This window comes from Scyliorhinus torazame, chromosome 21 (genome assembly GCF_047496885.1).
Source record: "Scyliorhinus torazame isolate Kashiwa2021f chromosome 21, sScyTor2.1, whole genome shotgun sequence".
NCBI classification, from domain to species: Eukaryota; Metazoa; Chordata; class Chondrichthyes; order Carcharhiniformes; family Scyliorhinidae; genus Scyliorhinus; species Scyliorhinus torazame.
Genome location: NC_092727.1, coordinates 118,296,876 through 118,321,811, shown reverse-complemented (window position 1 = coordinate 118,321,811; position 24,936 = coordinate 118,296,876). Strand labels below are relative to the sequence as shown.

The window sequence follows — 24,936 nt, the reverse complement described above, 5'->3', positions numbered from 1 at the left end:
TGCGGATACCCATGTCAACATTCCATTGAATGAGCTTGCTCCATCTCAGGAAAGCAGATAAATTAGAATCAATCTTCTTTTAGTTAAAAACTTTCAATATCTGCTTTATGATTGCCTATATTCTGAAGCTTTGTCTCTCATTTGTAGGTTAGTGCGGGCCTTATTCCCAAATACCTCAAGCACGTTCTGTGCTCTCTAAAGCAGACTTCATTTCCACCATGTAACAAAAGCACGAGAGTTTGCACATATCCATTTATCCTCAGACCTTTCACTCTTCAAAGAATCAAATCAAACTAACAGTAAACCTTTACACTCTGACAGAAAATAAAACTGCCATTGAAATGAATGATTTTTTGATGAAAAAAGTCTGGATGATACAAGGAACTTTCCCCACTTACTGCAAGACCAACACTGAACATATTTCATTAAAATGAATATAGCCTGGACAGATGATTTGGCTGAATGATACAGTAAAATGACACTTTGGAATTGCCAGGAATGATATTGCTATTGTACTTTATATAGAGTATCCATTTTGAACATCTATGGGATAGGATTTATATCCCACAAATGGGCTGATCTGGCAATTCACTAGTGAGTTATGGTCCACACTGTGACTGCAATGGAAACCTTTTATAATAGGTCTTCGAAAGGTATTCTGTTTGCAGAATTCATGAAGAATTAATCTGGTATGCTGACTCCAATGACTCAATGAGTTTATATATTGAGCAATCAAATAATCAGGAGCTGGACTTTGAGAGTTTGAATCACCTTTCTGTACTGAATTCGCTGTGTAGTGGTGTAGGCATTACAATTCCCCCTTCTGATCACAGTGCAATGATTCCTACTGGAAGTGTGTGTGGAATGTTAGCTGAGGACATGGATTGGGTTCAGCTGCAAATTTTTCAACAGTTGTACCTCTTGACCAATTAATGGCCAATCAAAAGTGGTCACGAGGTACTGCAGGGCAGCCGGAACTCATGGAGGTTCATTCCAGGATCATTCAGCACCTAATGACCAGGAGGACAGAATGAGAGAGAATAAAAGGAAATCAAAAGTATCACTCCTAGTGCCCCCATTCCAACCTCCTAATTATCAATCTGATATCACCCCCATCCACTTCATTGCAGTGTTAATGTAAGCCTACTTGTGACAATAAAGATTATTATTATTATCCTGCAGTCCCTCCCAATTGTTACAAGCCTCTTAAAGACCGTTGCCTCTAAAAAGGGCTCAATTTCCCAGCCGCCAATGAAAAGAACTGAAGGGGGAGACTCCACAATTTAAGACGTTCACCACAACGTACAAACTAAAATCAACTCAAATCAAATATTACCAACAGGCAATTAATATACCAAATTGAAGAAAAATGTACGTTCACGGTCAATAACAAACACAACAGAAACATGTCTTACGAAATGCTTTTATGCAACACCATGCTTCTGGCTGATATGTAGCATTACAGGCACAGTACCACAGTCATTCCCATTTCTCCAGTGGAGGTTTGCTTCTTCCTGCCATGCTGAGTCGAAACTTCTAGAGTCCTTCAACAATTGTTCCACCTAGCCCGAGTTTTCCCGGATACAATTACCACCAGCAAGGGACACATTGGCGACTCGCTGCTCCTTAAATCTTCGAGCACCCCACCTCTCCATTCTCTTTCTTTTGAAATGAAACTGAACTCTACAAAGCGCAGCACGGTAGCACAAGTGGATAGCACTGTGGCTTCACAGCACCAGGGTCCCAGGTTCAATTCCCCGCTGGGTCACTGTCTGTGCGGAGTCTGCACGGTCTCCCCGTGTCGGCGTGGGTTTCCTCCGGGTGCTCCGGTTTCCTCCCACAGTCCAAACACGTGCAGGTTAGGTGGATTGGCCATGATAAATTGCCCTTAGTGACCAAAAAGATTAGGAGGGGTTATTGGGTTACGAGGATAGGGTGGAGGTGAGGGCTGAAGTGGGTCGGTGCAGACTCGATGGGCCGAATGGCCTCCTTCTGCACTGTATGTTCTATGTTTAAAGCATCCTGCTTGGTTATTCACACCATTCACCCTGCTTTCCCACAGCGGTAGCTCCTGTATTTCTGCATCTCAAACTAATTGGCCTAATTGGTTTCTGCTCGAGTTATTCTCCCCGTGGCAACTGCATCATAAGGGCCTGTCTCCGAACAGAGGTGCTTTTCCCGAATTCTCTGTTTTACTGTGAGATAAAGGTGCATGTCAAATTACAACCATTTCATAAAGTTCAGTGTTTGTAGCACAGTCCTCCTCCCTCAATTCCCCTTCTACCATGTAATTTCGCTGGGTTCCCTGCCTCTCCCTCCCAATTACCAGTTCAGTTAGCACTCATCGCACCACCCCCTCCCTCCCCGCTAATCTAAACCACGGCCAATTTTTTATCAGTTGCTGGGGATCAACCCCGGTCAGTACCGACTGAGCCGGCCAATCAGTTTGGCAGCTCAGTGAGAAATGGAGTAAAAAGATGATCAACGGGTTCCGTTGTAAAATTCATCAGGTCGTGCGCATTCCTGGGATTTGCAGATTCTCCCCCACCCCTCCTCAAATTTGTTCTGCCTCCTCATCAATAACAGATTCAGAATCAGTCTTTTGATATCCCAGTAAAGTTGCCAAAACTTTACTGTGGCTTCACAGCGCCAGGGTCCCAGGTTCCATTCCCCGCTGGGTCACTGTCTGTGCGGAGTCTGCGTGGGTTTCCTCCGGATGCTCCGGTTTCCTCCCACAGTCCAAAGACGTGCAGGTTAGGTGGATTGGCCATGATAAATTGCTCTTAGTGACCAAAAAGGTTAGGAGGTGTTATTGGGTTATGGGGATAGGGTGGAAGTGAGGGCTTAAGTGGGTCGGTGCAGACTCGATGGGCCGACTGGTCTCATTCTGCACTGTATGTTCTATGTCTATGTCTCAAACTTCCTAGATTTTGGATATCTTGATTTATTCAAATTTTGAAAAGAACAGTCAGTTAGTTAATTTGCATGTTGAGAGAAACATGGCACAAAAATCGGAATTATGGTTAGTTTTTCAGGAATTGGCATCAAATCAGAAAGAGTAAAGCAGTTCACCTTTGTCAGAAACTCTTTGCAGTTCATTATGGTCATTAGGCTCTGTGTTGGCCCACTTGAATATGAAAATACATTATGCTGTTTTATTCCATAAGTAACCAAGCATTAGCAATGGTAATTGAACTGAAGAACCTCATAAACACAAATTTTGAGTGAATTCGGCAGGATGGCGGGCGGGATACAAAGCAACGGCAGCTGATCGATCCTGCATTGGAATTGGCTTAACAATGATCTTCATACATCATCTGGGTTTCACCATCATAGTCAGTCATTTTTACTCTGAATCAAGAAGAAATGTTCAACACCCAACCTTCCCTTTCTTCAAAATTAAACCTTCACTGACTGGGAATTTGAGGTCACTGCTCTCCAGAGCCAGCGTAACTGCAAAACAACACGATTAGAATAATCCTACTCAAGTAAACACTTTAAAAACTCAGAGTACAGTCCTCCATCATTGTAAACGTACAAAAAGCCACTCCAAGCTTACTGACCTGGATAACAAGGTTGGTCCTGCAGGACCTGAATTACAAGGTTGGTGCTTCTCGGAGTGCAAAACTAGATTGATTCATTTGAACTTTGCGGCAATTGCTGAATTTTACATAAAAATTGAATTTAGTCATTGTGAAACTACAATATATCTCACCAAGGAGTCAGTGCCTTTAGGGCAGGGGAGAGAGGATTTTTATTCAAAAGCTGCAAGGCTAATTAAAGGTTTGAAACTACCGTTGTTTCAATGTATTCATCTGTAGTTATTTTCACAGAGGTGTTATTGCATTTGAAGCAAAAATGAAAGAAAAATAAAGTATAAATAAATAGGTAGAAGCGAGGGAGAGATAGCTATAGGAAGAGCCACAGAAAAGCAACAACTTTTTAAAGCGACAACACTCTTTACCACTGCTACTCAAAAATCAAGGGCGCCTACCGTTCCATCCCCCGACCGCACTTTGGGAAATCAGACCATAAGATGGTGCACCTTCTCCCAGCATACAAGCAGAAACTCAAGCGGGAGAATCCAGCTAAGAAGGTCGCGCAGTGCTGGTCCGAGGAGACAGAAGAGCTCTTACATGACTGCTTAGAGACAGTGGACTGGTCCATACTTAAGAACTCAGCGACCAACTTAAATGAGTATGCCACCACCGTCACAGACTTCATCAGCAAATGTGTGGACGACTGCGTGCCAAAGAAAGCAGTACGTACGTTCCCCAACCGGAAACCATGGCTCAATCACGAGATTGACTCCCTACTGAAAGACAGATCTGAGGCATTCAAGTCAGACGACCCTGACCTATACAAGAAATCCAGGTACGACCTCCGCAAAGCCATCCGAGATGCCAAGAGAGAATATCAAACCAAGCTAGAGTCACAGGCAGACTCTCGGCGATTGTGGCAAGGACTAAACAACATAACGGGCTACAAAGCGAAGCCGAGCAGTATCTCCGGCAGCAGCGCACCCCTCCCCGATGAACTCAATGCATTCTATGCTCGGTTCGAGCTGGTAACCAACAATCCGCTGTCAAGTGCCACAGCAGCCCATAACTCATCCATACCCACCATCACAGCTTCCAAAGTCAGATCGGCCTTCCTGAAAGTGAACCCTCGGAAGGCGACAGGCCTGGACGGGATCCCTGATCGTGCACTCAGAGCCTGCGCGGACCAGCTGGCAGAGGTATTCGTGGACATCTTTAACCTGTCCATACTCCACTCCGAGGTTCCTACCTGCTTCAAGAAGACCACCATTATACCGATGCCAAAGAAGAACCAGGCAACGTGCCTCAATGACTACTGTCCGGTGGCCCTGACTTCAGTCGTAATGAAGTGCTTTGTGAGGTTGATCATGAAGCGCATCACCTCCATACTCCCAGAACACCTTGATCCACTGCAATTCGCATACCGTCGCAACATCAGACGCCATTTCCCTGGCCCTACACTCATCCCCAGAGCATCTCGACAACAAGGACTCCTACATCAGACTCCTATTTATTGACTACAGCTCCGCCTTCAACACCATAATCCCAGCCAAGCTCATATCAAAGCTCCAAAAACTAGGACTTGGCTCCCCACTCTGCAACTGGATCCTCGATTTTCTGACTAACAGACCACAATCAGTAAGAATGAACAACAACACCTCCTCCACAATTCTCCTCAATACCAGGGCCCGGCAAGGCTGCATACTTAGCCCCCACTCTACTCCCTGTACACACACGACTTCGTGGCAAAATTTGGTTCCAAATCCATCTACAAGTTTGCTGACGAGACGACCATCGTGGGCCGGATCTCGAATAACGACGAGTCAGAATACAGGAGGGAGATAGAGAACCTAGTGGAGTGGTGCAGTGACAACAATCTCTCCCTCAATGCCAGCAAAACTAAAGAGCCGGTCATTGACTTCAGGAAGCAAAGTACTGTACACACCCCTGTCAGCATCCAACAGGGCCGAGGTGGAGATGGTTAGCAGTTTCAAATTCCTTGGGGTGCACATCTCCAAAAATCTGTCCTGGTCCACCCATGTCGACGCTACCACCAAGAAAGCACAACAGCGCCTATACTTCCTCAGGAAACTAAGGAAATTTGGCATGTCCACATTAACCCTTATCAACTTTTACAGATGCACCATAGAAAGCATCCTATCTGGCTGCATCACAGCCTGGTATGGAAACTGCTCGGCCCAGGACCACAAGAAACTTCAGAGAGTCGCGAACGCCGTCCAGTCCATCACACGAACCTGACTCCCATCCATTGACTCCATCTACACCTCCCGCTGCCTGGGGAAAGCGGGCAGCATAATCAAAGACCCCTCCCACCCGGCTTACTCACTCTTCCAACTTCTTCCATCGGGCAGGAGATACAGAAGTCTGAGAACACGCACGAACAGACTCAAAAACAGCTTCTTCCCCACTGTCACCAGACTCCTAAATGACCCTCTTATGGACTGATCTCTTTAACACTACACCCTGTATGCTTCATCCGATGCCGGTGCTTATGTAGTTACATTGTATATGTTGTGTTGCCCTATTATGTATTTTCTTTTATTCTCTTTTCTTCCCATGTATTTAATGATCTGTTGAGCTGCTCGCAGAAAAATACTTTTCACTGTACTTCGGTCCACGTGACAATAAACAAATCCAAATCCGAATAATTTTCTCGGGTGAAAGATGCTGAGGTGATCTTAAATAAATATATATATGAGAGCCGGAAGAAAGGCACGGGATACAATAACGAACATGGCATCTCCAGGAGCAGGGAACGAGGAGAATAAAGACGAAAGGCGGGAGGAACGGCAGAAGCGGAGGTGAGCGCGAGACGGCAGCGAGATCCGTCCAGGAGAAGCAAGCGACAACACCAACACCAAACCCATTCGAGTATTGCCCACCGTAATTGTTTCTCCGGCACCCAAATGTATATTTACCTCCCCAGTCTCTCTCTCTCACCCCCCCCCCCCGCACCCCCCTTCCTCTCCCCCCCCCCCCCCCCCCCCCCACCAACAGTCGCCCACTTATGTGTCGTAAATAATTTTGCCAGTTGTACAGAGTTGCTGCTGTTGAGCTGGTGCACAATACCTACCAGTTATTCTATTTTATTTTTTATTGTATTTTTAAATTTTTATTATTTACTATTTTATTTTCTTTGGTATGTTTGGGCGTGCCCTTCTCTTCTATATATGTGTATAATATATATGTCTCATATCCTGTGTACATAACGGTAAATATACTTTGATCAAAAACCCAATAAAAAACATTTATTTTTTTTAAATGTATTATGGAAAGGACAATAATAGGATTATGAGTGAAAGTTAGATGATTGAATCCATACACAACACTGTAGCTTCACAGAGCCAACGTCCCAGGTTCGATTCCCGGCTTGGGTCACTGTCTGTGCAGAGTCTGCACATTCTCCCTGTGTCTGTGAGGGTTTCTTCCGGGTTCTCCAGTTTCCTCGCACAAGTCCCGAAAGACGTGCTTGTTAGGTAATTTGAACATTCTGAATTCTCCCTCCGTGTACCCGAACTGGCACCAGGATGTGGCGGCTAGGGGCTTTTCGCAGTAACTATAGTGCAGTGTTAATGTAAGCCTACTTGTGACAATAAAAATTATTATTATTATTACAAGAAATTTAGGGGCAGTGGTTAGCACTGCTGTCTCACGGCGCCGAGGTCCCAGGTTCGATCCCGGCTCTGGGTCACTGTCCGTGTGGAGTTTGCACATTCTCCCCGTGTCTGCGTGGGTTTCGCTCCCACAACCCAAAGATGCGTAGGGTGGGTGGATTGGCCACGCTAAATTGCCCCTTAATTGGAAAAAATGAATTGAGCACTCTAAATTTATTTATTTTAAAAAATATTACAAGAAATGTGTCTTGAAATTTCTTCAGCCGTGAAAGAGCCTGGCCAGATATAGCAGAAGCATCAAAGTCTTGGTCAGTGTTAAATTTTACAGGGAATTAAGAGCCATTGGGGATGAATTTACAAAGGAATGCTACCTGTGCAGAGCCATACTTGTTGTTTCTGCATGTCAGGAATCAAGATTTTTATTGAAAACAGATTCACAGTCATAAACAGCATGCCTGCAATTTCCCAACGTGCACAATCTAACAGGTAAATCTTTTCAATGGTAGGGTGCATTCAGAAAAAATCAACTCATTTAAGAGCAAAATTAATTTTTGGCATGAAAGAGAAAAGTGAGTTTCTCCAAAACAGCTTTATCAATGGATATTCCACTTGAGTTCAGAACAGATAATGAGGTCAAAAATGCTGGGACATCAAGAAGAATTAAAGCTGCAACCATCAAAGTGATAATTGTTGATTAATCTAAGAGACCAAGAACCGTTTAGCACAGGAACAGAAAGAAACAAGAGAGTGTAGCAGTTTTAATCCAGGTAATCGAAGATCTACTGCATATTTTATAAAAGCACAGCAATCATCTTTTCTGTTTGTCAGAATACCGCAACATTTTTTTGCAGAGATGATTTATTATACCTCAAAACATCGAAGATTAAAAATGGAAACATGTGTGGGTTCTTTGAGCATTCTGTAGAACTGTGTCTACTTTGAACATAATGCTCCAAGGCGCGTAAGTTCAGTTATTATCCTCGAGATACTGTGGGTGTGCGAATGACTAAGATTAGAGTCAATAATAATTCTCCAGACATAACAGATTTGATTTTGCAAGGCTCCATCAGTGGCCTAAATTTTTTATCCAAATCAGGGATGACTCTCTTCCAGGAGACGCAGTTATCAAAGTACGAAGCTTCCATGCTCATAGGCCAGGAAGAAAAACCCGAAGGATGGTTTTCACAGGCCAAGGATTTTCCCTGGCTTTTGACACCCCAACACATGAGGATAAAGACTCAGGAGAGCTGCAGTACAGCCAACTTATGCACATGGATATGATGAAAATTACCTTCTTCATCCAAAACACAGATTCCATTGCTTAGACTGATATGGATTAATCTGACAGCCCAGGGATCTGAAGAAGGTAGCAAGGGATGACCATGAGAATAAAGATTTGTTTGCTGAATGAGCTTCTCTGACTGCAGCAGTCATTAGACAGGATTTAATTGGGGAAGCATTCAATAAGGCAAACACTGATCACCACAGGAAGAACGGATCATGGGAAATGAATGTTCACATGCATAAATCTGCTCCTGCGCTTGTAGTCCAGTATACATGAATGGAATGGTATCCATTTTACAGTGCTGAATTCAGACTGGGGCAAGTATGGCTGCAAGTACAATTGATGATTCCCTTTACTTCTGAGAACCTTCCCATGTGCTCACATTAAATGTTATTTCTTACTGTTAGCTGCTTTCGACAAGCCCTTTCGAATCAACAAGTGTATTGCAGTACTTGGCTTAAAACCTGCCGATTGAAGATTGGAATGTATAACAAGATCTGTGACACTTACCTGGAATGTGTCGGTGTAAAAGTTCAAAGCAGTTGGAACTGTGATATCATTGATCGAGGTATCGCTCCTCTGAATCTGGTCCCCAATTCTGGAGTGGGTAGAGCTCAGTGATACCTTTGGTTCATAAAGGAAGCTAGCAGTGGCAGGTTCTTCAAACAAAGAAGATATCTTGGGCCTAAATCTCCGATTTTGGGGCTATGTCCGGAGGATCCGTGGAGTTTTACGTGGGAAAATTCGGCGTGGCCCCAGCACCGGTCCTCCGAACGGTCAGGGACTAGCAACCTGCGCCATGTAAAACGCACGGCCATCCTAATATAAACGCCTGGAGAATTGCCGAGTCCATGGGCGCGCATGCGCACGACGATGACCTGCAGCGTTGGCACCATACAACATGGCGTCGGTTGTGCACGGATCCGACCTACCAGATAGTGCCCCCTTCACACCTCGTCACCACCCCCCAACAGTCCCCCCAAACCTTGCCGAAGCCCCCTGGCCAGCAGCTATTTGTGGCATCTTGATGTGTGCAAATTAACTACCACGTTTGTCTAACCATCGGTCATATTTCCAAAATATTTAATTGACTGTAAGATGCCTTGTGAGTTCCAGCAGATGTGAAATGCACTATATAAAATGCAAGGCCTTTCTTTCAAGTCGTTAAATTTTTTAAAAAAAATTTTTATTAAGGTTTTCATAAAATATCAATAACAAAATGAAAAAAGAACCCAACAGGGTTAAGTATAAAACACAGTCTAGAAAAGCAACCCTCCATACCCCCCCTCCCCCATGTACATAAATAATAAATTAACATTAACACCCCGACTTAACACAACAGGTATATACACCCCCTCAGACCCTTGAGTGTAAATAACAAAAACAAAAATAAAGTAAACCCCCCCCCGCCACCCCCGAGTTGCTGCTGCCATTGACCAATGTCTACCGTTCACCAGAAAGTCTAAGAATGGTTGCCACCGCCTAAAGAACCCTTGTACCGACCCTCTCAAGGCAAATTTCACCCTCTCCAATTTAATGAACCCCGCCATATCGCTGATCCAGGATTCCACGCTTGGGGGCCTCGCATCCTTCCACTGAAGAAGAATCCTTCGCCGGGCTACCAGGGACGCAAAGGCCAGAATTCCGGCCTCTTTCGCCTCCTGCACTCCCGGCTCCTCTGCGATCCCAAATATTGCGAGCCCCCAGCCCGGTTTGACCCTGGAATCTACCACCCGCGACACCGTCCTCGCTACGCCCTTCCAAAATTCCTCCAGCCCAGAACATATGGGTGTGATTTGCTGGGCTCCCTGAGCACCTAACACATCTGTCCTTACCCCCAAAAAACCGGCTCATCCTTGTCCCAGTTCAAGTCGTTAAATTAAGCAACAGACATGCACCGTCAACAGCAAAGATCCAACTGAAGGATTCCACAGCAGCGTCCATTTTATAAAAGTTGTTGAACGTACTTAACATGACATCAGCTTCTGGATTTCATTACGGGGAGGACCTATTTTTTAAAAAAGTATTGCACTCTAATCAGCCTTACGAACTCTGGGTACAGGCCTTCTGCCATGTAGGTATTCCAAGAGCACTGGGAACTCAACATCATGTCATCAGTCATCGGATTTGTCAGATGTTAGAAGAGAATTTTATCTAACTGATCAGCCATTCACAGAGGTGCAGGCACACACACACTGACCCAATGAAATTTATATCAAGGTATATTTATGAGGCAAACGTTTCCCTTCTTCACCTTTTTTGCCCCAAATATTCCGGTAGTTGAGTTATCAAAAAGCTGCTTCATGGGGAGCATGGTGGCGCAGTGTGTTAGCCCTGTTGCCTCACGGCGCTGAGGTCCCAGGTTCGATCCCGGCTCTGGGTCACTGTCCGTGTGGAGTTTGCACACTCTCCCCATGTTTGCGTGGGTTTCGCCCCCACAACCCAAAGATGTACCGGCTAGGTGGATTAGCCACGCTAAATTGCCCCTTAATTGGAAAAAATGAATTGGGTACTCTTAATTTAAAAAAAAAGCTGCTTCGAAGCTCCTAACCTATGGAGATACTTCCTTCTTAATAATACTGTGAATTGAGAGAATTAGGTCTATAACTGAGATTTGCAATACAGGTCCATAGCAATTTGGAGGCTAATCTCTTGTGTCAGGAGATGACTGGAGAAACTAGATGTTTCAATTTGGAAAGGAAGCCTCGAAGAACTTATCTCAGAATGGTATGGCAGATTGTGAAAAAATATAGAAATAATTAACCTGGAAAAGGTATCACAGGTTCAAATTAGGGAAGGGCATATTTAGCGCACATGTCCAAACAAAAATCTCGGAATCTTTTAAGAAACAAGTGAACGGCACAATAGAATGGAGGAGGTTAGGACCACTCTGGACTGATGAGTCAAATGTCCTGTCTCATCCATAATATACTTTTGATCTCATTTATTTCGGCATACACATGTGTTCTGTCATTCTCTAAGATTTCATAAAGCCAAAGATTTGTACTTCTTCCTCACTTACTAAAATAGGTCAATGCTTCTGTAGAAGAGTGGCAATAGGAATTTAGTATAAGTTTGTAAAACATCATTATTTCTAAGTCTTTTATTTGCATAAATGAGAGAGCCGTGATCTTTACCTTTTTTAATTCCATTGCTTTGATACTGTGCAGTATTGCTTCTCTATTGGATGAGGCCTAAAATAAAAAAATGTATTTTAGGTACAGCAAGTTAATTCTGTAATAGGTGATAGTTTGTCAGATTTTATTTAACTTGATTCGATATTTTCCTAAAGTACAATCTTCCTCTTTGAAAGTGTTGACTCATCCATGGAATGGTTCTACCAGCGCTGATAACAGACATGTCTCTCAAGTGGCTGTTCTTTATGAGTGCATCTAGACAGAGAATGCTGGCAGACGTTTCACTGCGAAGAACATCACAGTCAAGTCTGGCCCTGTTCTTAGCTATTGTTAACACAAGTTCACCTTCCAGCTAGATTCTGTAAATGCTGACCAGTACTGGGTAGCCAAATTGATCTTTCCCCTCTCTAACCCAGGGATATTAAGCCTATTGCTCTGGTTCAGATTAGTCAATCCAGAATAGAAAGCCCGAGGATTTCTGGTCTATATAATTTAATACAATTCTTGGGTATCAGGAGCAGGGTGGTTTTCACAACATATTAATTGTGTCAAACCTACACTACTGTTGCAAGACCTGACCTTATTTGTGGAGCTACATCCCTATTTTCACAGCGTTACAAAATGTGAAGCGTTAAATATTTCAATACGCAGAGCTTGAGAAGCTCCACCAATATTGGTTATACTGCAAGATGGAAGCTGGGACAGCTCCATGATATCCTGATATGACAAATCAGTCCCCGATGTGCAGTATAAGACCTGAAGCTTCCTTCTGTACTAACCAGAAGGAAAAAAAAGTCAACACAATGAGCTTTTGTCAAGCATCTGGCTGTAGGCCATTACAGGCCTGTTTCAGTTCAGGATTGTGCACTCCACAATACACCATACAATGACAAGATTGGCATCAACTTGTTATACAGTGTATTATGTTTTGAAACATCCCCCCCACCCCCCGGCCAAGCCTGTATAACTGGTTTCAATTAAAGAAAACTCACTTTTGGTGCAACCAAGAATAAAGTGAAATTGTTCTGGATGTTGGCATTCAAAAGGCAATACTAACTTGAAGACACAAAAACATCAGCCCAGATCAGAACTAGCATTGTGAAAGATATTGGGGAGTATTCTCCATTTGAGAGAATAAATGCTGACGCCGGGACTCAATCGCATGAGGTCTACGGCCCTGAAAACGGCGCTGGTCCCGGAGTGATTCAGGATATCCTAATGAGCCAGCACAGACGCCACGTGGAACTAGTGCAATTCCAACAAACTCCGCCGGGATTGGGATTGGCACTTGAGAGCCTGACAAGCAGAAGCTGCAAATAGGCACTCCACGCCGCACACCCTCTCATCCCAGCCAAGGAGATGGCACTGGTTGCACTGGAGCATGTCCATCCCGTTGATGGGTCGGCTGGGGCCAGAGGGTACCTAGGTGGTCTGGGGAGGCACTCAGACGACCAGTGGCGCTACGTTTACAGTGGGCAGTCAGCGGCGTGCGCAGACGCATGGCTACCTTGCAAGCTGTGGCAATGGTGGTCCTTGCCCGTACACCCGCTCCCACAGCCCACTTCCTGGCCACCCGCCGCTACTCCCCCAGCCCTGGCCTCATGGCCAGCGGCACAACTGTCAGCACACTATAGCGATGTTTGACACTTTTCGTACAACCTCTCTCTCCTTCAGCAGCCACGGCGCCGGTTTCCCAATTTTAAATACCACAAGCGAACCTCGCCATAGCTAATTCCTCCTGACGGAGGCGGAGTATTGCAGGGAGCCCGGAAATTGCTGGGTCGGGCCCGTCAATGACATGGCAACGCCGTTTACTGTACAGTTTGCCTGAACACACTGGGGTGTGGCGTGGAATGCATTCATGCCGCTGTCAAGGCACCGGAGCCTGGCATTCCGTCTGGTGTCCGGCGCCAGCCTCGATTTTCAACTCTCCGCCCGATCACGTTTCCCGATTTCAGCGTCGCTGGACAGAGAATCCTGCCCATGGTGTTTGCAAGCTATCAGAGATTGCTACTTAATTTCACACATTACAACAATTACCAACAAATGCAAATGTTCATTACATATAAACTGTAATTGCACTTGAGGAAATGGATTGAAAAAAAAAATCTTACACCCATTAATTAACAAATAGAGATTACGTTTCTTGTAAGTAGTCAAATCAAAGTTAATCAAATGAGGAGACATTGTTAATTGTCGTCCACCATTTCTATGGAAACTGCCTGAAAATGCTTTGAGAATAGGTAAATATTCCAGGAACTTTGAAATTGAGATTTCTAATTGATTTAGACCAGTGATGGGTGAGTGGGTCACATTAGTGTCCCTTCTTCCTCTCTGTGGGCTGAAAAATTTAAGTCAGGCTTGTTCACTAACCATGATACCATGAATCAGATTGTAGACATTAAAAAAAAAAAATTTAGAGTACGCAATTCATTTTGCTTTCCAATTAAGGGCAATTTAACGCGGCCAATCTACCTATCCTGCACACTTTTTTGGTTTGCGGGGGTGAGACCCACGCAGACACGGGGACAATGTGCAAACTCCACACGGACAATGATCCGGGGCCGGCATCGAATGAGTCCTCGTGCCGTGAGGCAGCAGTGCTGACCACTGCACTGCCCAAGATTGAATACATTTATGGGCAGCATGGTGGCACAGTGGTTAGCACTGCTGCCTACGGCGCTGAGGACCCGGGTTCGATCCCGGTCTTGGGTCACTGTCCGTGTGGAGTTTGCACATTCTCCCCGTGTCTGCGTGGGTTTCACCCCCACAACCCAAAGATGTGCAGGGTTGGTGGATTGGCCACGCTAAATTGACCCTTAATTGGAAAAAAAAATTGGGCAATCCAAATTCAAAATAAAGTATTGAATACATTTAATACACGCTGACTATTTCATACCAAGTTATAGAAAATGCTTAATCATTCATACATTACTAGAACGGTCATCAATTTCAAATGGCAAAAACAAAATAAATATTTATGCTTAACTGGATGCGGAGGGAGCACGCGGCTCTCACAGTCAATGTTGTGAGAAATCAGCGAGCACCTCACTTGTCTTGCTTCAGTCAAACCAGTGGGAAAAAGAATATGTGGATGGAAACCAGCAGAATGTGGCAGCCCTGAGCGTGGGCACCAGTCAATCAAATCTCTCGTGGGCCGTACTCAGAACCCAGATGGGCCGCATATGACCCACCCACTCACACGTATTGAAGTATCATAGTTCAAGTCAACATCTCGGAACATTTTACCACTTTAAAAGTGCTAACTAAATATAAGTTGTTACTGCACAAATCCCCAGTTTAGCTACCTAGATTTTCCGAGCCTCTCCAGACTATCAAAGTATTTTCTTGCCACAGATTGTGCATTTTACCATGCTTACAATCTAAATTCCATTTCTGGAGGAGGGCGTAGAAGGATGGGTGAGTAAATTTGCAGATGACACTAAAGTCGGTGGAGTTGTGGACAGTGCGGAAAGATGTTACAAGTTACAGAGGGACATAGATAAGCTGCAGCGCTGGGCTGAGAGGTGGCTAATGGAGTTTAATGCAGAAAAGTGGGAAGTGATTCATTTTGGAAGGAATAACAGGAAGACAGAGTACTGGGCTAATGGTAGGATTCTTGGTAGTGTGGATGAGCAGAGAGATCTCGGTGTCCATGTACATAGATCCCTGAAAGTTGCCACCCAGGTTGAGAGGGTTGTTAAGAAGGCGTACGATGTGTTAGCCTTTATTGGTAGAGGGACTGAGTTTCGGAGCCACGAGGTCATGTTACAGCTGTACAAAACTCTGGTGCGGCCGCATTTGGAGTATTGCGTGCAATCTGGTTACCGCATTATAGGAAGGATGTGGAAGCATTGGAAAGGGTGCAGAGGAGATTTACCAGAATGTTGCCTGGTATGGAGGAAAGACCTTATGAGGAAAGGCTGAGGGACTTGAGGCTGTTTTCGTTAGAGAGAAGGTTAAGAGGTGACTTGATTGAGGCATACAAGATGATCAGAGGATTGGATAGGGTGGACAGTGAGAGCCTTTTTCCTCGGATGGTGATGTCTAGCACGAGGGGACATAGCTTTAAATTGAGGGGAGATAGATATAAGACAGATGTCAGAGGTAGGTTCTTTATTCAGAGAGTAGTAAGGGCATGGAATGCCCTGCCTGCAACAGTAGTGGACTCGCCAACACTAAGAGCATTCAAATGGTCATTGGATAGACATATGGACGATAAGGGAATAGTGTAGATGGGCTTTAGAGTGGTTTCACAGGTCGGCGCAACATTGAGGGCTGAAGGGCTTGCACTGCGCTGTAATATTCTATTTCTTGCATCAAATTAGTTCCAAAACATTCACGTGTCACGTTTGTATTAAAGAGGTGGCATAAACCCAATGGGCCAAATGGCCGCTTCTGCACTGTATGATTCGAAGAGGAGGTCTCACTGAAATGTATTTTTAGCATTCAAGAATAGTGACGGCCATTCCCGAAGGTACTGAGCATGGTGTGCAGTGTTGAAAAGACAATAAACATGGGGGGGTGGGGGGATTCTCCGCCGCTAGCAGCGCAGTTCCCAATGCAGCGGAGAATCCCGTGTCAGGGAGAAAAACGGGATTGGCACCATTTGCGATGCTACGGTCCCCGCTGGTGGCCGCATCGAGGTCCTTCCCGTGCCAGCTGGACACCGGATTCTCTGCGCTTCCGTGATACTCCAGCCCTCTGAGCTGGGATTCACATGGACATGGATGGCTGTAAGTATTTTCCAGCGTGGCCCTGACAGATGGACCTCGCAGTGGCCCAAAGAGGTAAGTATTTAAGGTAGGTGCCCCCAAAGTCCATCGGAGGACCCCCCTCCCACAAAAATGTAAATTCTGCACCCCTCACCCCCACATTAGAGACCCTATCAGACACCTCCCCATATCAGAGACTCCCCTGAGAACAGAGTTCTCCCCCCCCCCTCTATCAGTCACTCCAGCCTGGAAGCTAAAGAGCAGTCCAGGCAGAAACAGTGAAAAGATCGCTGCTTTTTCACTCACCTGTCCATTATATCTGCTGCATAAAACAGAGGTCTGGAAAGCAGCAGCTGTTATTTCATTAAAAGCCCCCAAAAACTCAGATCCTTTGATCTGCAAGGTTTCTATTCACTTCAAAGACAAATAGCTTTTAGTAAGCTGTAATTGACAGCTCCAGACATCCAGATGTCTGGATTGCTCATTTTCATTTCCCTTCACTCCTGAATGTGTCTCAAGTAACCTGCTTTGAACCTAACCGCAATGTTTATAAAGATCTAGGAGTTAAGTGCTTTCACTTCCTCTTTTCCTCAGCAGAAAGCACTTATCTGCTTTTGATGTGGTCAGGAGCTGTCAATCATAGCTAAATATTTAGGTTCAGAGAGATGGATCTGTAATAAACACAGCTTAAGCATGCTTCTCTTTTTCTCTCCTCAAGAATATGGCAGTGTGAACTGCATGTAGAGAAGAACCGCATGCCAAAGGGGACCTAATTCTGGAAGCAATATTTTCGAAAAGCTGAAAGTCCATCAAGTCCTGATCTTGATAGTACATCATTTATATAGCTTGACTTACTTCATTTTAAGTCATGGGAGAGACTAGCTTTTCTTCTTTGTCCAGCTGGGGCAGTGGTAGATTGGCTAGGTATCCTTGAATGTTGTTGACTGAATGGGTAATTTCAGACTTACGTAGTTCTCTATACAATTATTGCTTAATTGCTTTGGAATCAGAGGTTATAGTATGAGTGTTGGTCAGAAACGTCCTACTGGAATGTTGGTGCCTTTGAATACATACAAAACTAAGAGATTGTCTGCCTTATTGCACTGCTCATACTGTGATGCATATTGTACGGTTTGATTTGACCACAAGAGAGTCGAGTTGTCTCCAGGCATTTTAAGAGAGACTTGCCAAATTGTTGGGAGGGATAAGCTTGTTCAAGGGTGAGTTACTCTCTGCCAAATTGTTCTAGTAGTCAGGCTGACCTTTCTCTTACAGATTACATACATCCCTGAACAATGCTTCCGCACTTCTCCAGAGCAGGATGAGGGTCACCAACCATTAGTTTAAGAAGTCTGCCCATTTGACATTTAAATAGGGAAGAACATTGGGGATGATAGCAAGGACGGTTGAAGCATCAATGGTGCAGTCTTTGTTTGAGAAAGAATATCTATATGTTGAGGAATACTGATGCATGGTCAGATTGCAGTACAAATCTTATCAGAACCAGTCAAAGATCACAGAGTTAAACACTGTGCCGGATTTTCCCAGCTCCATGGATGTGCACTTGGAAGTGGAAGGGCAGGGGTGTAGAGGGCTGGCCATGTTAGAAGTGCTATACAAATACTACTTATAACAGTAGAAAGAGCCTGAGGTCTGGTTCTATCCAGTTTCTGAGATTTGCATGCTCAAAGCCAGTTACGTGGGTCTCCTGATGGAAGCTATGTTCATACATTCATCACAAAAAAAGTCAGTATCTTTTGTCTCCTTAAAAGGTAAGATTTCCCAAGTGCATACAGCCCTCTGCAAAACTTTGTTTTAATACTCCTCAGACAATTAAAAAGTTAATTTCCAAGGATGATAACAGAACTGCCAGGCTATGCTGAGGGGTGACCTAATAGAGGCCTTTAAAATTGTGAAATGTTCTGATAGAGTAGACAGCATGTACTTTCATTTGTGGGGAAGAGCAAAGCTAGAGGCCATAAACATAAAGTTGTCACCAAGAAATCGAGTAAAGAATTCAGAACGAGACTTTTGGTGACGGCGGGCGGGAGGCAGCCGCGCGTTGGAGGGCTCCCGTTCGGGAACGGCATTGTCGGGGGTTAACGCCCGGTCCTAGGGCCAGCGAAGGCAGTAAAAGTCAGGAGACAGCACAGAGAAGGGGAAATGTTGAAGACCAGCAAAAAAACGGCCGTGAAAAAAGCAGCTGAAAGTCCGTCGGGGAGTGGAATGGTCACCGCGGGGTCAGTAAAGAAAATGGAGGCTGGCGCACCAGGGGAGGCCGCATTGCTTACGGCTGAAGAAATAACTACGGTGATGGCTGCGGAATTCGAAAGGCAGTTTACAAAATACATGGAGACAATGAGGGAGGAGATGAGGGAGGTTTTGAGTGCGCTGGTGGAGGAGGCGATTTCCCCGGTGATGACGGCGGTGGCGAGCGCAGTGGCGGAGGTGCGAGAGCAAGGGGAGGCGCTGAAGGAAGTGGAGGAGACGTTATTGCAGCACGGTGATCAAAATGCCTCGATGGGGAAGGTGATGGACATTAACAAGGATCTGCGAGGAAAAATGGAAGACCTGGAAAACAGATCCAGGTGACAGAATTTGAGGATTGTGGGGCTGCCCGAAGGAGTTGAAGGACCGAAGCCGACTGAGTATTTTGCCGCGATGCTGGCAAAACTATTGGGGGAGGGGGAGGATCCCTCCCGATATGAACTGGATCGGGCTCATCGGTCGTGGAGGCCTGTACCAAAGGCGAGTGAGCCGCCAAGGGTAGTGACTCTGTGCTTCCGTAGGTACAGTGTGAAGGAGAAGGTCCTGAGCTGGGCCAAGCAGAAGTGGGTGGTACAGTGGGCTGGAGCTGGTATACGTGTATACCAGGACTTTACGGTGGAGCTGGCGAGGAGGCGGGCTGCCTTCAACCGGGTGAAGAGGGCACTCACTGTACATTAGCAAGGTGCGGTGCGGCATTGTATATCCAGCGAAGCTGAGGGTGACTTACAAGCTCAGGGACTTTTATTTTGGAACGGCGGAAGCAGCGGAGGAGTTTGCGAAGCAGAAGGTCTGTGGCAGAACTGAGAAATTGAGAAATGGCCATGTGTCGATGATCCTCATGACTGTATTTTCTTCTTTTTTGTTTCACTGCGTGCGGGTGTATGGGCTAAAGGAGCCAATGTTGTATATATTTGGACAAGGGAAGTGATGGGACTTTCACTCGAAATGAGGGCTCTTTGGGGTGTAAGTGGATATGCGGGGTTTGTGTGCCAAAAGGGGATTTCTGGGCTTTCCTAGGGCCGGGCAAGAGGGAAAGTGACCCGGGCGGGGGCCTCCACCCGGTTTAAGCCGGCCAGTGAATGGGAGTGAGGTGGGGGGAGGGGCTGCGGCCATCGGAGCCTGGCAGAACAGGGTCCGAGTGGGCAGCACGGTAGCCTTGTGGATAGCACAATTGCTTCACAGCTCCAGGGTCCCAGGTTCGATTCCGGCTTGGGTCACTGTCTGTGCGGAGTTTGCACATCCTCCCCGTGTGTGCGTGGGTTTCCTCCGGGTGCTCCGGTTTCCTCCCACAGTCCAAAGATGTGCGGGTTAGGTGGATTGGCCATGATAAATTGCCCTTAGTGTCCAAAATTGCCCTTAGTGTTGGGTGGGGTTACTGGGTTATGGGGATAGGGTGGCGGTGTTGACCTTGGGTAGGGTGCTCTTTCCAAGAGCCGGTGCAGACTCGATGGGCCGAATGGCCTCCTTCTGTACTGTAAATTCTATGAGTGGTCTAGCCGGGGTGGAAAGTTGGGGGGAAGGAACCGAGGTTGGGGGGAGGAGTTTTACAAGAGGCAGCGGACGGGAGGATTTGGTGACTTGGGGGTTGGGGTGTACAACTATTGGGTATCATGTACGGTACTCTTTCAGAGGCTGGAGGGCGTTGAGTGTAGGGGGGGGGGGGAGTGGACTCTATAGGTCAATGGTGACCATGGGCGGTCCCGGACTCATTCTTCTTTTTCTCCTTTGTTTCTTGTTTCCACCGTGGGAGGGTTTGTTTTATTGGGTGCATATATTGACAGGTGGACCGTTGTTTGGGGTGGTGGGAGGATCGGATCGTTGGTGTTATTAAGGGGATTGATTTTGTATTTGTTGCCATTTGCTGTTTGTGGGTGGGGTGTAAATTTTGAAGGAAAACGTGAAAATGGAGAATTAAAATTTTTTTTAAAAAAAAGAAAGAATTCAGAACAAACGTCTTTACCCAGAGAGTACGGCCACAGGGAGTGGATGAGGTGAACCTTATAGGTGCATTTAAAAGGAGGCTAGTTAGACGATGGAGGGAGAAGGGAAGGGAGAGTTATGTTGATAAAGTTAAATGAGAAGGATGGGAAGAGGCTCAAGTGAAGCACAAGCATTGGCAGAGACTGGTCAGGCAAAATGGGCTGTTTCTGTGCTGTATATTAATAATAATAATAATAATCGCTTCTTGTCACAAGTCGGCGTCAATGTAGTTACGGTGAAAGGCCCCTAGTCGCCACATTTCGGCGCCTGTTCGGGGAGGGTAGTACGGGAATTGAACGTGCGCTGCTGGCATTGTTCAGCATTACAAGCCAGCTGTTTAGCCCACTGTGCTAAACCAGCCCCTATTCTGGCAGCCTATATTACATATTCTATGTAATATTAAGTAATTTACCAGGAACCAGATACCACTATCATTTTCAGAAGCTTTGTTGGGAAATGTGATTTTCAAGTTAACCTTGCTGATGACAACGTTAACCCAACCATCCTCGCTTAGAAGGTAATGATGGCTGTATCTACAAGGAACATCTTGCCACGGTACATTCCATATTTACTCTGTAAATTGAATGGTAGTCTTAATTTTGGAGACATTTGCTTGTTGATGGATGTGATTGGAGTCCCCCTAGTGGATTTGACTATGTTGATAATGTAAATTTCCATCTGTAGAGTATGTGGAAATGTCCCTTCATTCCCAAAATTTCTCTTTCTTTGTGCTTTCCCACCACCTCCACACCAATACTTTTTCCCGTTTCCTATCCAACGTTCTCTCCCTTCCAACACTCGCTGTTCTTTAGCCATTGTCCACAGCTCTACTATGCTCTAATTCACTTAAACACAAATAATGTATATTTGCTTTAATAATGCCAAAAGTACAAAATAAACAGATGGAATCAATACATTATACAGCACCATTCTGGCTGAAATTCGCTGAGTGAACTACTGATTCTACACGTTTACATTTTTCTATAAAAGCAGATTTCTTACTGCAGTTCTCAAAGATTTAGGTTGTTTGATGAACGCTGGCAGTTTCGTATTAAAGGAACAATTTTTCCATGATATCAGTAGAATAATACTGTATCAACAAGAAACATCTGCCTTTGTTTAGTCCTGCCCAGTAAATCTGACACATCAAAAAAAAAGGCATTTACCGGAAAAAGTGATTCATTTCTAGAGTACTATTTTCATTTTCAGAATCTTCACTAAGAAATTTCAGATTAAATAACCTACTTGAACGCTTCCATTTCATTTGCACTGCAAACAAGATTACAACACTAACTCAGTCATTAGCGGACTCTATCTACAAGGGACATCTTGCCACAATGCATCTGACCAGAAGATGAAAAATTTGTTTTCAGCCTTCACTGCTTCCATTATCGATAATGAATGTTTAAAACAACAGCATTTTAAATATTAAACACACATTTCAGGCTGGTTTTGCATACTTTATGTGAGGGAAATTAAATACAGATGCATATAAAAATTACAAGAGGAAATGGACCATTCAGTCCATGTCAGCACTTACCCACCAGGTGAGTAAATAGACTTGGGCCGAGTTTCTCCGAAATCCCGGCCAAGTGTTGACGCCGGCGTCAAAACCGGCACGAGCGATGCCGGCGTCAATGGGTCTCCAGGTCCAGTCATTCTCCCCTTCCTCGGGTGGTAGTGCTGTGCGCTGCTCTGGCGGCGAAAGACGGCCCTACACGGCTGGCGCGGGTGTGCGCATGCAGGCCACGTCCGGTGCGGATCCGTGCATGCATGCCACAGCTGTCCCGGAGCCAGTCCCTGGGCAACATGGCAGAGCCCGACAGGGGCCCGGCGAGGAGGAACATAGGCCGCCCCCGGTATGAGCGCGCCCGCCGATCGGTTGCCCCCGATCGCAGGCCTGGCCACCGTGGAGGGTCCCCCCTGGAGTCGGCTCCCCCCACCCCCCCCCAACCAGGACAGCCCCCGCAGCCAGAATAGGTAGGACCACATGTGAACTAAGCGTGGAGAATTGCCTTGGGGGCCGTTTTCAACGGTCCCCGACCACGCGATTGGGGCCGATTCTCCAGAGAATCGGCGGCCCGGCGTGGGAGCAGCGTGGCGGGATTCACGCGCACCCCCCCGCCCCCCGCAATTCTCCGATCCGGCACAGGCTAGGAGAATCCCGCCCTTAATCTTGTTCATTCGACCGATTGAAATATCCTTTGGTTCCCGTTTCATTCACTCATCTATCCATTCTAATCTAGACAACTGACATAGTTTCTGCCTCATCCATTAAACATGTAACAGAATTCCGTGGCATCATAACTTTCTGTGTAAAGACGTTCACCTTTGCTCTCTGCTCTAAATCTTTTACATGGAACCTTCCACCTCCAGGTGTTCATTCTGGACCGCTCAACTACTTGGAACAATTTGTGACCATTTTCCCTGTCCCTCTCAAACTGCAAATGGCCAACATTTCAGGGGAGGACAAAGAAAATGCTTCAAGGACACCCTGAAGCTCTCCTTGAAGCACGCTGGCATTGACCTTAATGACTGGGAGAGGTTTCTACCAATTGCTCAGAGCGATGACAACTTGTTCATCACGCAGCATGCTTCGAGCCCCACTGCCAAAATACTGGGGCCAGAGTAGCAATAGAGGAGGAAACAAGAGGAAGCACGTTTTGCATGCTGTATTCCACTACCTAATGCGACAACCTGCCCTGAGTGCCCAAAGATCAGTAGATAAAGAATCAACCTGTTCAGCTGTATATACCCAAGACAGAAATGCGTAGGGCGGCACGTGGCGCAGTGGTTAGCATTGGGACTACGGCGCTGAGGACCCGGGTTGAATCTCGACCCTGGGTCACTGTCCGTGTGGAGTTTGCACATTCTCCCTGTGTTTGCGTGGGTCTCACCCCCACATCGCAAAGATGTGCAGGATAGGTGGATTGGCCATGCTAAATTGCCCCTTAATTGGAAAAAAAAAATTGGCTAGTCTAAATTTAAAAAAAAGAAAGATGTGTGATCTCAAGTAGATGATATGGGGAAGCAGTGGCGGAGTGGTATTGTCATTGGACTAATACTCCAGAGATCCAGGGTAGTGCTCGGGGGACCTGGGTTCAAATCCCACCAGGGCAGGTGGTGAAATTTCAATTCAATAAAAAAATTTGGAATTAAAAGTCTAATGAGAGGGCGGCACTGTGGCGCAGTGGTTAGCGCTGCTGCCTCATGGTGCTAAGGATCCAGGTTCGATTCCGGCCCCGGGTCACTGTCCGTGTGGAGTTTGCACATTCTCCCCGTGTCTGCATTGGTCTCACCCCCACAACACAAAAATGTGCAGGTTAGGTTGATTGGCCAGGCTAAATTGCCCCTTAATTGGAAAAATAAAAATAATTGGGTACTCTAAATTTTAAAAAAAAGTCTAATGATGGCCATGAAACCATTGTCAATTGTCGTTAAAAACCCATCTGGTTCACTAATGTCTTTCAGGAAAGGACACCTCATCCTTACCTGGTCTGGCCTGCTTGTGTGTCCTGATTCACAGCAATGTGGTTGACTCTGAAATGCATTCAGGGATGGGTAATAAATGCTGCCCTTCTATCGACACCCACACCCCATCAACGAATTTTTTAAAAAGACATCCTCGAATCGAGGAATCGCCGATGATGAATTCAAACATTTCACTCTGACTGACCCTCAACCACAATGTACTAACAAAGTTCAACTTTTCAAGTCTGCATTAATACTAATATTACCTCATACTTGGCAGCATCCTAGCGAATCTGCATTTTCACATCTCTAGGCCCTTCATATTGCTTGGGGCCGAACACTGCAAACAGTACTCTCACTGAAGACTTTGCTAGGTTTTATATAAACTTATCATCACCTCTTCACCTTTATATTCTACACCTCGTGATAAAAATCACAATTATATTGACATTTTAAAAGTAATTTTAAAACGGCCGTACTGACCTGTCCGAGTTTCTGTACTAACATTTTCCATTTCTGGTTAGACTTTTCACAGTAACTTCATTTGAAGCCTACTTGTGACAATAAGCGATTTTCATTTTCATTTCATTTCACTTAAAACCAGATCATATTGGGGCCACAGCACCCAAGATATTCACCCACATTAATTCTTTAAAACATAAACGTTGAAGCAAAGTTCAAAGTTCTCAGTCCGACACCAATCCTTTCCTTTTCGCAAAGTCTGTGAAGCCACAGTGCTATCCACTTGTGCAACGGGGCTGCCCAAATCTATTTCCCACAACCTACTCATTGCCATGAAAATATTTAAATCATTTTTGCAACATTACTCGACTTCCCATGATATGTTTTTGTCTAAACCAAACAATTCCCAGTACTTTATAAGTTCTCCTGCTTATAACTAGTCCA

General features: G+C 45.4%; 1 protein-coding gene across 5 annotated transcripts in view; it reads right to left on the bottom strand.

Moving 5' to 3' along the window:
- raraa (retinoic acid receptor, alpha a) overlaps positions 1–24,936 on the bottom strand; it is a 756,690-nt gene that overhangs the window by 531,303 nt on the left and 200,451 nt on the right. For 2 of the 5 annotated variants that reach the window (XM_072487386.1, XM_072487388.1), the window contains exon 3: positions 11,597–11,653. The exons of 2 other annotated variants lie outside the window; for them this stretch is intronic. Coding sequence is in view for 1 of the 3 variants with exons in the window: in XM_072487388.1 (XP_072343489.1) it covers positions 11,597–11,611 (15 nt within the window). In the remaining 2 variants the exon portion in view is untranslated. Of the gene's footprint in view, positions 1–11,596; positions 11,654–24,936 lie in introns of those variants that run through there. One more of the 5 variants, XM_072487376.1, reaches the window with a different exon arrangement.